The sequence below is a fragment of the Natrix helvetica genome (assembly GCF_964273705.1).
Source record: "Natrix helvetica genome assembly, chromosome: 3".
NCBI classification, from domain to species: domain Eukaryota; kingdom Metazoa; phylum Chordata; class Lepidosauria; order Squamata; family Natricidae; genus Natrix; species Natrix helvetica.
The window spans coordinates 146,450,304-146,464,784 of record NC_138549.1 but is presented as its reverse complement, the minus strand read 5'-3'; the positions used below and the strand labels follow the sequence as shown (position 1 = coordinate 146,464,784).

General features: G+C 34.5%; 1 protein-coding gene across 1 annotated transcript in view; it reads left to right on the top strand.

Annotated features, from left to right (window-relative positions):
• The window catches only part of PTPRT (protein tyrosine phosphatase receptor type T), a 703,069-nt gene that overhangs the window by 563,825 nt on the left and 124,763 nt on the right, over positions 1–14,481 (top strand). The window contains exons 10-11 of the mRNA XM_081949356.1: positions 2,471–2,672; positions 3,599–3,701. Coding sequence (XP_081805482.1) covers positions 2,471–2,672; positions 3,599–3,701 — 305 coding nt within the window. The remainder of the gene's footprint in view (positions 1–2,470; positions 2,673–3,598; positions 3,702–14,481) is intronic.

The window sequence follows — 14,481 nt, the reverse complement described above, 5'->3', positions numbered from 1 at the left end:
TGCAACTTTACATTTCCATCCCAGGTTGCACGGATGAATCTGCCAATGTATTGACCCAGTGCCTGGACACTGCAATTGTTTGCACTACTTCTATAGTAACCAGAACTTCTAATCCATGGCTTAGTTCTTGAGATTGATACTGCACTGTATGGAGAAGTTGTGACTGCTTACAGCATCCTATTGTGCTATTAGTGGTCTTTCCTAAACTTCTGCACTGTGGAACTGTAGAATAGATTCCCCAAAGTCATACTGCTGATGGTAATAGCAATAGCACTTAAACTTGTATATCACTTCATAGTGCTTTGCAGCCCTCTCTAAGCAGTTTACAGAATCAGCATATTGCCCTGAACAATCTGAATACTCATTTTACTGACCTCAGATGGATAGAAGGCTGAGGGAACCTTCAGCCAGTGAGGATGGAATTCCTGGCTGTGGACAGAGTTAGCTTGCAATACTGCATTCCAGCCACTGATCCACCATGTCTCTTCAAGGTAAGATTAAGAGGTCTTTTGGATTTCATGGCCATCATTGCCAGAAAAAACATAGGCTTGATGCTTACTCATATGGACAAACACATGTTAGATTCAAAACATTGCATCATTTTCCATTGTCTACTTACATTTAAGCTGCACAATATCACAATGCAACAGCAACTGTGGAAGGGGCAAGGGGGTCAGTGTGATATAAACAGTGGTGTTCTGATGCAAACCCATATCTTTTCTATTTGTAATGTAATGTCAAATGCATATCCCAAAGGATAGAGCTTGACACCATTTTTCCCATCACTGTGCTTTGAACAGTGACAAATTGCTGTCTTTCTGATACTGGTAAGGATAGAAGACCTATAAAACTGGTTCACTCCAGCCGCATGATCCAGGTCATTTTTTGAGTGCTGTTGGAGATTTCCTCAATAATGTGAAACAGAGTTTTGCCACAGATCTGATTGTGGAGACACCAAGGTTGGATTAAATTGTTACAGGGCAGCTTTCATCAAACTATCAATCTCTTTATAAAGAGCTCCAGAAAATAAACAAGATAAGAATTATCTAGAGTAATGGTAGCAGAAAAGAAAGAGCAGATGAGATCAATCATGGGTATGTTTCTTTGCTTGGCCTAATTTAAAGTGAAACATGCTTACTTTTCATTTTATTACATTATCAGGATAATCCATTCATTATCGAAAGTTTCTTTGCAGAGAATATAGCTTATATTTGTTCAGAGATCGATATCAAAGTTTAACATGATGGCTGTTTGACTATTTGGTTTCACTGATCTTGCAGAAGCTGAGGAAATGGTGTCAGCCTCTGTTTCGCTATTTGCTTTCGGCTGCCATTGAAACGGGGAGGGGGGCTGGTATTTGGGAGGGGAAGTTTAAGTACAGGAGAGATTGTACAAAGGGAGTTTTGGTCTCGCCGTCTACTACGCATGCTGGAGATTAGCGCTTGGTGTCGGTCAAGGCTAACCGTCCTGCATACCAACCTGATGATGCTCCTTGAAGATGGAAATCACATGACACCTAAGGGATTTGCAGATTGGACACTGGAATGAGGGTTACCAGGGGAAGGGGGTTTGGTCACATATTGATATGTATGATTTCGCATGCTTTTGCCTCAGATCTTGCTTTGCTTAGCTGCTATATTTTCATAACCAGTAAAAGTACTCTTAATTCTGCAAAATGGAGTTAAGTGGTTTCTTTCTTGGTTGCTGAGGGAGGCCAGCTTGACATATGGATTATCTGTTGTATGGGCCTCTCACGTGTGATTTGGATTCATATTCTTTCTGGCTTCTTAGCTGTCTAATAAAGGCATCATGTGGCTGGAATTGGATTTATGTAGCTTTGAATGAGGCAGATATGCACCTTCTCCTGAAAAAAAATCTAGCCATTCACTTTGTTACAAATCCTTCCTATCTGGAAAAATGCAGATAATATGAGATGGAATCAGCTACAGAAGATCCTAAACGAAGTGGATTATCTAAATTCCTTCCTTTCTACAAGATTTTTTTTATAAAGCATTTGAGAGCTTTTTAAAATTTATTTTCAGCTGAGATGTGATGAAGTTTCTTGGAAGAGAAGTGTAAGGTCTTCAAAGAAAAAACAGAAAGTCCAGTTGCCTCTTGAAAAAGCACTTGGGATAACCATGACCTTGATTACTGAGAATCACCACAGATGTTTCTAGATTAAGGTCTAAGCATGAGACAGTTACTAGTGACTAGAAGAACTCAAGTTCTGAAGTATGGGAGTCTGTTCTTTAGGAATTTGACTTGCATTTGATTCTATGACCATCCTATATTGCTAAATCACCTATTTAGCAACTAGCATTTATCCTAGAAATCAGTTAAAATTAGCTGAAATATATTTGTTCAGTTCTTCTAAATAAATTTAGAACTTTGTAGATGGAAATATATACGGAATCAGTTATACATTCAGATCATGCAACAAATTTTATTTCCTCCCCCCAATTTATTTCAGATTACCTACAAGGCTGTTGGATCTTTAGATCCTACTGCTGACTTGTTGAACCAGAGAGGAAAAGTCTTCAAACTAAGGAATGAAACTCATCACCTGTTTGTAGGATTATATCCAGGAACTACCTATTCATTCACCATTAAAGCCAGCACAGTAAAGGGTTTTGGACCTCCCATCACCACACGGATTGCAACTAAAATTTCAGGTATTACTATTAAGGGGGAAATGGCATGCTGAGAAAATTCAGTTTTAATTTTGAATTTGGTAGATAGAGGGAAAATAATTAGCATTCTGTCAAAGTTAAAGCAATTAGCATCTTGGGCTGCATTTCTTAAAATGTTCCTATGGGGAAAATAATTTGTCAGATTTCTCATAAAACAGTGAGACAACCCTGTCATTTAATATTGTGCAGTTTAATAAATAATAAAATAATAGTGGGTGGGGTTTTTTGTTCTGTTTTGTTTCCAGTTAAGCATTGCTTTCTGAATCTGTTTAATTTTAAACAGAAATTGATCTCGAAAACATTTCCTTCATCACTAAGCTTTGTGCAATCTGCAGATGCATTTAGCAACAAAAATGTCTGTAACTGTGTTACTCTCTGCTGTGCATTTATGTAAAACATATTCATATTCACATATAAAGAAATTATAGAATTGAGAGGATACAACACATTGCTTCTTTTGCTTTAATATAAATAAGGGTCAACATTTATTCGTTTAGATTTTGAAATCATTAAAACACAAAATTGAGATTTCAAGAAATAAGCTTAATTTCTTTTGTTGACTTTACACTTTGTGCTAAACACATAGTATGATTTGATTTATGTCGGGCTTAAGTCAATGCCCGAAAGGGGTCTGCTCATGCAAACTGTTGCATTGCTTTAGAAACAGCCTCTTGCAAAGACAGCTGTAAATTAAGATGTGAAATTGGAAAGCGAGCAAGAGATATTTAATCAAACATAAAGGAACATGGAGAGAAAAATAGCAAGAAAGCCAGTTCTTCCTAATTGGGTTAAAAATTCAACCAAATGTTCACTACTACAAAAGAAAAACAGCATCAAAAAGCATGTTGCATTTGATTCCCTTCTACTGGTTGATTTACAGAAACATAAATATTTCTGTTGTTCCACAGCCCCATCAATGCCAGAATATGATACGGACACCCCTCTGAATGAAACAGAGACCACCATTACAGTCATGCTGAAGCCTGCACAGTCTCGTGGTGCACCAGTCAGGTAATTTTCTCTCTCTCCTTGTTTAGTCTTCTTCTTCTGCAAAAATGCCATGACGTGTCATTCCACAGTTCTAGATTATAAAAAAGAAGAATTATAACAAAACAAAGAAAGCTACAATGACACCACTACTTCAGGAAACCATTGTAGCAGAGAAAGATACAGAGCAAGTATCTCTAAAAATAAATTCTGAAATTGATGGTGATTGCACTGTGGTCCAAAAGACTCAAAAATCTATGAAAACTGGAAAGAATTCCCCAAAGGTTTCTCTGAGAACTAATTTAAGCATTCTGTTCTCTCTGGATTTCATAGCAGAATGAATGCTAGCATCAAGCCATGTCTGCTAGTATTCATTTTTCCCTATCAAAAATTCTACATAGAAAATACGCACATAAAAAGTGCTATTGAAAGTTGTGGGCAAAAGGCTGCAGGTTAACTTTGAAGGAACATTTATTTTTTTTCTGAAGTTTTGTAGAACTGGTCCTTCAAAGCATAGCTACATAGTTATATCCTGTTTTTGAAAATAAGAGTTGAGACACTACCCTTTTTAGTTTTGAACAATTAAAACTATCCCCAAATAGTTGGTTTGTGACTTGGTCCCTAGATGGGGGGAGGGATTCAGAGGAGCAGGTGAACTTACACAGTGCCACTCTGAAAACTATTCAAGTCAGCCATAAATTACAGCCAGTCAATCTGCTCTGAGTTGCATTTCAGTTGTACAGGTCTTTTGGACCCGATGCAGAAACAAAGGTACAGTTATTCACTTTTAGGCAAGATTGTTGATAAGGTGATATGTTTGCAGCTTCAGAAGACCAAGAATAAACAAATGATTGGCATTGTTTTCAGATTATTTCTGACAGAGATATAGTACTGAGATAATATTGATCACCCTTGTAGATTACCTTTAGTAGGTTTATTGGGATGGGGTTGTGTATCTAATCTGTTTTCTATTTTCTGAGTGGCCTTCAAAACACAGCATCCTTCTGAAGTTGCTTTGAAGTGAAGTGTATGTTGTTATAATTCTTTCCACCTTATCAGAGGTGATTCTGGGTGATGCACAACAATCAAATGAAATCATAACATTAAAACATCATTATATAAACAATCATTATAACATGCACACAATCAATATTAAAATCATTAAAATGAAAATATACAAACCACAGATGGGAAAAAAAAACCATAGTAACCATATATTACCCACAACAAAAATGTTGTTTAGAGAACCTTATAGGTTGGAGATGGATGGATAGATGAATGGATGGATGGATGATAATTTTTAATCAGCTGATGATAATCTGAAGAAGAAGAAAAGTAGCAACAGTGGAGGAGTCCGTCTCTTGCATAACACATGCTGTACATACGTAATCAGAACATTACCATTCACTGATAATAGAACAGGTACACCAGAGGCAAATAGAAAGCAACAAGAGATAGCAACTGTCATGTTTTTGTGTAGTTGTAGCAACAACTACTGTGTAGTTTTTTGCAGCCTAAAAGATGGTGAAAGGCCCTCTAAATGAACAGTGCAGTCTTTACCTGTTTTAACACTGGGCTATAAAATTAATGATGTAACTGCTACAACAAATATTTTAATTTCCTAATTGACTTAATAGACTCATATGAATATGCACTCATCAGTAATAAAGCTCTTATCTTGCTTAACTAATGAAAGACACACTAATACTTCAGTTGTTAGCTGTAATAGAGTTAACATAGTATATGTTTTACATCTAAGGTGCTGGTTCCAGGATGCATCTAATAACCTATCCTTCAAATTTTATCTCAGGTTAATATATGCATGTTTAGGATTGGTAAATATTGGAACAGTTCTTCTATGACAATAGCCCACATATTTACAGATTTTTTATAAATATAAATACCTCCATCAAAAAAAATCAATACATATTTTCAGCTCTTAAGTAATATTATGCATTGGTTGAAATCAATGTTTCACTTTCAAAGTAAAAATAGCAATAGTACTTGGACTTAAAGAGTGCAGAGAAGAGCAACAAAGATGATTAGGGATCCGGAGGCTAAAGCATAGGAAGAATGGTTGAAGGAATTGGGTATGTCTAGTTTAATGAAAAGAAGGACTAAAGAGTGCCATAATAGCAGTGTTCCAATATTTGAAGGGCTGCCGCAAGGAAGAGACTCCAAAGTACCTGAAGTTAGGACAAGAAGCAATGGATGATGGAAACTAATCAAAGAGAGAACAACCTATAACTAAGGATAAATTTCTTGACAGATCAAACAATGAGCTGTGGATACTCCAACAATGGTGATTTTTAAGAGATTTGATGAATTTGTTTGAAATAGTATAGGAATTCCTGCTTAAGAAGGGTTTTGGACTAGAAGACCTGCAAGGTCCCTTCCAACTCTATTATTCTGATCCCATGTGATTTGCTATGCATAAGTCTTTAGGAATTCATATCTATCACCAGAATATGCATTTCTTATTAAGATAACTGTAGCTGTACATCAGCTTATCATATTTGAGAAGATACTCAGTAACATTTAAACATTTCAGCTTCTTATAAAGGAATATATTTAATCAAGTGATTATCACTTTTCCAGTGAAATTAACAGATTTAATGTGGATAGTTTTACTTTGCCTCAATAAGACCCCATGTAAATCCCACAAGATTCAAACCTCTAAAGTGAAGTGTTTATATTAGAAATATTGTTAGATATTTCACATTAGAAATATGTATGAACTCCAAAACTAACTTCCTCTCATATTTTTTTAAACAAACAATTTTCCTACTTCTGGGGAATACTTAAAAACAAAATATATTTCCCTACTCCTTTTTTAATGAATAAATGACAAAGTACTGGAAGAAATGATGGAATGTAAACAATTATTCAGTTCTTATTTTGGAATATGAATGAAGAAAGCTTAATTTATCACTGAACTCATTTTTATCAAAATGAACACATTATGTTTCTATGTGTTTGTCAATTAGCAAACTATATACAGTGATTGCTATATGTTGTTGGACACCAGAGTGTGCTATGTTATATATTTTATATATTTCTTTTCTAATTCTGTTATGTCTTCTGATTTAATTTTTGCTGTTGAACACTCTTAAAAACCAAAATTAAGCTATCTCCTGTAAATCAATAAGCATCTATCAAAAACTGTGTGAAAATCTTTCTGAAAACCTTGTTCCTTTATATAATCACCTGTAAAAATAATTTAAATGTCAATGCAGATCTCTTCATACAAATACATACAAACATCCAATATGTGAGAAGTCTATTAAAATGAATATTTCTCCTCACAGATTCAGTTGCAAAATCAACATGAGGCTTTCCTTTCCACTGATTTCCCCCCAATTTGGATTCCACATGCTCTTTCATTAAATTCACTTTCTATTCATTCTATTAGATCTGTTGATCTGCAAATATTGAAATTGCTAATTGTACCCTTCCTGCCTCCCTCCCTTCTGTTCTTCCCTCCCACAAAATAATGTGTGAAACATTCAGAATCTCCCCCGTTTCTCATCGTAAAAGCTCAAAGCACAGTCATGTTTTGTATTCATTGCTTTCCCATGTATACATATGAAGTGACTACAACAAAATTTCAAAACATTTTATCTATGTGGAATCTGCCCAAACACATTCATTTTTAGGTCTCAAAATAGCTCTTACACCCTTTCAACTTATTCATTCGCTTTACATAACAGATTATTTTTTTTCCCCCTGGGATTGCATTCATTCAAAATGAATTACAGAATAACATACTTGGAAAGTCCTTGGAGATCATCTAGTTGAACCTCCTGCTTAAGCCAGAGATCCTATACCATTTCAAATGATTGTCCATTTTTTTCTTAAGAGCATCCAGTGATGGACACCTCACAACTTCTGGAGGCAACTTGTTCCCCTGATCAATTGTTTTAACTATCAGGAAATTTCTTCTTAATTCTAGGTTGGTTCTCTCCTTGATTAGTTTCATCCATTGCTGTATTTTTCCCCAAAAAAACAGGTTCTATTATTTGATTCTTCAATTATCATTATTCACTTGAATGTAACATTCAACTATCATCAAAATACGCATTTCTATTTTTCATATATACCCACAGTAACTCAATAAACATCAATTCATACTTTCAGAGACATATTTTAGCCCTTTAATGCTTTATTAAACCCTTTCTGTCATTTTCCTTCATGTATTCATCAGTATCATTCAACATAATCAGGCTTTCATTTAGCTCATTACATTCTCTACTTTTTCCTACTTTCCAGACATACATTTACCTATTTTCCTTTATTTTTGTTCATTCATTTATGTTAATAGCAATGTACAACTCTTACATTCCAAGTCAAAATCTTTCCCATACTGAAAATTTGCTGAAAGATGTTTATCTTAGCTGCCAATCATAGCCTTGTCTGATATGATAAAAAAAAGCTTTCTTACTAAGAAAGGTGTTCCTTATATTAGTGATTTTATCTTTTCACATGCAACTTTTTTTTTTCTGACAATAACAATAGCACTGGTTACCCTTGGTACAATAGCCTCCAAATTCAGTTCCCACCAACTAGGATATATATACAGTATACTGTCCCATGCCAAGGATGCATCCATCAAATTAATTAAAAATGAATTATCACACCTGTTTTCTATAAAAATAATGCAAATAGGATAGGATAGGATATGAATAAGACTACTATAATCTATAGAGTAGAGTAGATTTTACAGCTGAAGACAGATGAAAAATTTACTCTCTGGTTTTGGTGTGCAATGAGCAATAATTGTCATGGCATCATGAATCAAGCTCTAGAAGCCCAATTTCTGATCATTGGAAGATCTCTAGATATGTACCTCAGAGGTTTTAGAGTGGAACTTTACTGTCCAATTGTGTATCAGGGCAGAAGGCAAGTCAGAGTAACCCTAGTTGAAAGTTTATGCTGCTTTACTGTGAGCATGTCATTTTGGTATGCTGAATTGACACTGTTGGAGTAGCTGATATACACAATATATTAAACAAATAAGAGATTTTTACTCTGGATACTATGATCTAATATTGTATACAAGTGAAAATACTATTTGCAAAACCAATATGTTTTTCTACCTACAATATATACAGTATAGTATAAGAAAGATAATATAAGAAATAAAGTTTAGCCTAACATATACTCACAGATAAGCTGAGAATTTCACTTTACAGATTCACCCCAAAATTGGATGGGCTTATCCGAGAGTGTACAGTATGTTGTTTGCCTTAGATTTGTAGAATATCTGTATATTCTGTATACAGTTGTGTGTAAGCCCAATCGTGGATAACCAGATGCTCACATTTTTAACCAAAATATTTTAACCAAAATGAGTCCCCTCACTAAGCCAATTCTGAAAGCAAAAACATGGAATTTTGAGAGTTGGCTTATCTGCAGTTAGTGAGTTTTTCATGGTAATTTGGTTAAAAATGTAGGGGTTGATCTGCGGATGGGCTTTTAGACAAGTATTAGTTAATTTTCCTCCCTTTCAACTCTCTTTTTCTTTTCTTTTTTTCTGTTTCTTCTCCCCTCTTTATCTCAATTACTGATTGTAGAATGTCTGTGAGTTTTCTCCCAGCTATCGGGATGCCAAACAAAACCTTTAAGTCACAGAGTTCCACTGTCCAGGATCTGAATCTCTGTACACATAACAGGCTCCACACTTCTGGTCTTTCTGTGCTTTTACAAGGTGCCCCAGATTTTTTATTCCTAGTCTTTCCCTTCATCAAAAGGCTGGAATCTCTGCATTATTCTGTCATTCAATGTTCCAGTTGATTTCCTCACCATCATCAATGAATTTCTATTCTTTTTTCCTTAATCTTTTTATATACTAAAAACAAAGTGCATGCATACCACGGTACATGTCTATTCTAGCATTTCATCTTTTTTTTCATCTTTTTCTGCATATGTGTTCTTGGTCTTACACTGAGTCCATTGTCTTCCCTTAAAAAATGACCTTGGCATAGACCCAACCATTTTTCTTCAATGCTTCAGCCTGTCCCAGTCATTACTATGTGGTGAAGCCTTTTATTAATCATTTGGAGCTTAATCTAGAATAACCATATGGTATTAAATGATTATATGGATATTCTAGAAGGTGCCTCAAAGACAAAATACCCATTGAAAGGAGGTATCACATCTGATATGGTTGGTGGCAAAACTTTTTTCTCATTCTTTTGCATCCACTGCCCATTTACTAGTCTACACAAACAATTGTCCCAAACTGACCTCTGTAGGGACTTCCTAATGTTCCTAATTCTAACAGTTTAAAAACATCAGTTGCACAAATCCCATTCATATATGGAGGGTTGGAGGATTTCTCTCATTTCTCTCATACAACCAATTCCATTGTATTTAAGTACAATGACAATAAAGATTATACTTATGTATTTTACAAAAAAATCATTTCTATTCTCTCAAATATTTGGAACACATGTAATGTAATTTTGTTAGATTTCCCCCCCCCCCCCAATCATTTTACAGATTACTTGAGCTCACTGTTCTCAATAATATGATGTTATTTGTAAATTTCTTTTTCTTACTGATCCTTTCTTGCTATAACTAATTAATAAATGAATATGAATATCCCCTGTGGATATTCAGTATAGATTACCCAGATCTAGCTAATAGCCACATCTCAGAGGAGACACAAACATGGCACTCTGTATCTTTTTATGCCTTATATCAAGCTATCTGGAACAAATTCCTTCTATGCTTTGGATCTAAACACAAAGAAAGAGATGACTATGTTCCCCATTTTTCTGTATATTACCGAGACATTTCAAGACTTAATTATATCACAGGTATATAAATTATGGAAACATGTTAATGCTCCCATGATTAAAATTATAGAGAGACTAATTGGAAGAGGATAAACTGAAATGAGGAATTCTTAATTATAGTTTGCTTTGAGATATTAATTTTCCTCCATAATGAATGCATAATTCTTCAAACTAGAAAAAAGCCTATTGCATTAATGTGTTAACTGAAGATAGAATTGGGAATTGTCATAAATGCATAGTGAAGATACAAAAGAAACTAATGAGAGTGTAAGTATAGTACACCCTGAGTTATTTTGTCTATAAGAACTAGTTAACTAAAAAAAATACAGAAAGTTTATGTAGATTCTTGTGAACTTTGGGAATGACAAAATTTATAGAATACATACATCTCATGGCCTTATGATCATTCATGCCTTGGTGACTTCTCAGTTGGACCACTACAATGCACTCTACTTGAAGACAAAAAAATGTTACAACTTGTCCAAAATGTGAGGAACTGGATGTGCCTTGGTTTGCCGATGTCATACTGCTATTAAGCAAGCTGTACTGGCTCCTAGTTTTGTTCTAGCTTTTAGTGTAATCCAAGGTGCTAATTTTTTAAAGCCCTACCTTTATCAGGGCCAAGCTTTTGGTGGGACGATCTCTTCTATCAAGTTCAATAGGGTGAACATGCTCCAGACCTCTTTCCTTAAATGCCATTTTCTAGAAGAATGTAAGAAACTCCTTTTTCCATAGTAACATTTCTCCTGGGATCGAGATTTCTAGCAAAACATAAAAGAGTTGCCTTTTCTTTCAGGTACTAAAATAAGTTGAGGTTGGAGTCTAGAGAGTGTACTGCTCAATGAAGTGGATGTTCTTGATTAAAACTTTATTAAGTTTTTGCATATAATTGTCTTTCTTTATTTTCATAAACCATCCAAAATTGTATTTCATAAAATGGATGTCCATATAAATCCAAATAAATGTGATTGTTTTTAAGTCAATATTTAAAATGGGATTGTAACCATTATTTAATTATTTTAATACTGCATAATCTTTTGCAATAAGTATGTGAAATAGTGACTTTATTTCCAATATTCTTCATGAAGAGGATTACCCCTAGGTTTACTACATAGGTGAACCTGTCCCTGTGCTTGTGTATCACTGTTTCTTTGCATTGTTTACAGTAAACAGATTTAATTGGGAGACAATAAATTTCCTGCTTTTTAAATGTCCCTAACAAAATGTGATGGTTTAACTTCGAGATTAATGGTAGAATCTTTGGTATAAACCAGATTTCAATTACTTTGTTATTTTTGTCATCCAAAGTATCTTTTTCCAAGAGTAAAATTGAAAGATGACAAAGTTTTGTCGCTCAGCATTTATGATGGTAGTTTTCATAGCTATTTGTTACAATTGTTGTTACTGGAATATCTCTTCAATTTAACATTTGTCTAGATTGATCATCTTTTTCTCAAATTGAAGCCATCTGTTTATTTTATGGTCACAGATCAACTTTCCTGTGAATTTTTCAGTTTAAGAAAATTAAGTCTGTTACCTCTTCAATTGTTTGCATTGGGTTGGCATTGCACATTAATTGTTTAGCAAGTGGCTGGCTATATAAATTGGGTAGCTAAATAAATAATAATTTTTAATACTTAATAATATACTGGCTTCTTTCATCTTCAACAAGATTTTATAAAGACTTCCTTATCTCCATTCATCAAAAAGTCTGGGACTGTTAATATTTCTCCTAGCAAGTCCAATATCTATTTCTTTTAGTCCTTGATTTCTTTTGATACAAATTATCAAAGGTTCATAAAAAACAAAATCCCTCCAAAAGGATTAAAGTGTCATAAAAACACAAGGTGATAGTAACAACTGAGGCATACTCAGTTGTTCCATATTCTGTATTAAAAACCATACAGAACAGTTTAAGCAGAATTTTCATTACCTTGAGCCCAATCTCTAACAGAATCTGGCTCATTGAAATGGTTACACTAAATATTCATTAGAATACTGTTGGGGATTTTCTTACTTCATCTTAAATTTGGCATATACACTTCTAATTTGTGCATGCAGGAATTTTAAATTTCTGGGCATAATTACAATTAGGGCTTTGATCCTGAATCCAATTCAGAATGAGGCATTGTTTTAACTTATCAAGGCAGAACAGAACTAAGTGGTCTTCTTGATTTTCTATCTCCGATAACATTGTTTGGGATCTTAGCACACCGGAAAAGATAATGTGTATTAAGACATAAAGAGGGTTTTAAAACATAAAGTATTTCGGTGTCTTCTAATATAAAAATGCCTTGGTGGAATCAAGGAATATTGAATTAAAATACTGATGCATTTTCAAATTAGAATAATCAATAAAATACTGAAGAGAAATGTAGCACTCTTGCTACCCTTGTAGGTTCTGATGAATGCATGTGAAAAATAGGAATGAACTCCATTAGGATAGATGCAGGCTTTGTGATCATAATTTAGACAGCTATTTTCTTTTTCAGAATTCTAGCTGCTACTTAATACATTATTTATGACATTATAATAATTGGGGGAAATAATGTTTATTGAAGAGTTGCCAAACTCTGCTGAAAAGATATCAAATCCCATTCAACAAGTTTTCCTAAAGTGCATATCTTAGATAAATTGGTTAAAGAAAGTGTAAGAGGTAGAAAATTGTCTGCCTTCCCAATAGATCACACAGAAAACAGAACAAATGAGCGAATTCTACTTTATTGTAGAGCTACATTGATAGAAATTTGCAAGCCCAAAAGTACAAATCTCCCTGTCTTTTTTTTTTACAGACTAAGAAGTTAGGGAAGTTTCTTTAAATTTTCTTTTTATGCTTGTTATGCAGCTACAGGAACATCTACATCTCCACATTTGATTGTTCTCTAGGCAGTATCTCACCACCACCACCACCACCATCACCTCCAGTCTCCCAAGGTCATTTTCACATACTATTGCAGAAGTCATAGGAATGGAATTGTTCCAGATATCTTGATATCATTGCTTATTTATTTATTTAGCTTATGCCATTCAATGTCAGGCAAATCTGCAAATGCTAGTCACAATGCAGTCCGGACAACCTGTATTGCTCTCTGCATTCTGTTTGGCACTTGCATGCCCATCCTTGGTGTACCAAGAGTGGCCGCAAACTAACTTCATACCAGATAACTAGTGGCACTTGGGTTGCTGCCTCTTCTGGGCTCCTTGGCTGGTCTTCCCTTGTCTTGTCTTGTGCTATGTTGCCTCACATCCAGCCAGGTCCAATACTGGCTTCTCCTCTCTTATACATACAAATGCAGCTAGGTTTTTGCCACCAAGGGAAAAAATCATTTATCTACTTGCAATATGGTTTTAAACTGCTGGGTGAGCAGGAGCCAGGGAATGAACAATGAGAGCACACTGGACCTTGTGGAGCCAGGATCGAACCTGGCTGGCCAGAGTGCAGACCATTTCTGGCCAGCAGTTCCAACATCATTAAGCCACTGTACCACTGTGTCCCTTTCATATTATTGTTAAAATAATTGTACAATTTATTAGAATGATTCTGATGCAACCCACACTTCAAAATATACTCAACTCTTTATTATTGCATATATTACAATCTCTTTATCCTGTCTATATTTGACAAAGATTAACTTTATTCTTGAGTAAAATCAAGATTATTTTGGGATTAAAGAGCATGCAGATAGGAAATTGGGGGGTATAAGTGTGTTCGTTCTTTAGTAAAATAACGAAGACTATGTATTGCTCTTATTTCTAAACAATTCTATAATTTAGAATGAAAAATGTGGTTATTTTTCCTGTGTTCAACATGTTTCCAGTATGTACTTTATTTCAAAGTTTTTAAATAATGTTGTATGACTAATTAAAGTTACTTCTTGGAAGTCCCAGACATCCACTGAAGGTTAAACATTTACAAAATGTGTAGATGATGCCTTGAAAGAGAAATGAGTTAATCCTTCGGTCTGTGTCAATTTCACATATAAATTGGTTGAATTTAAAGGTTA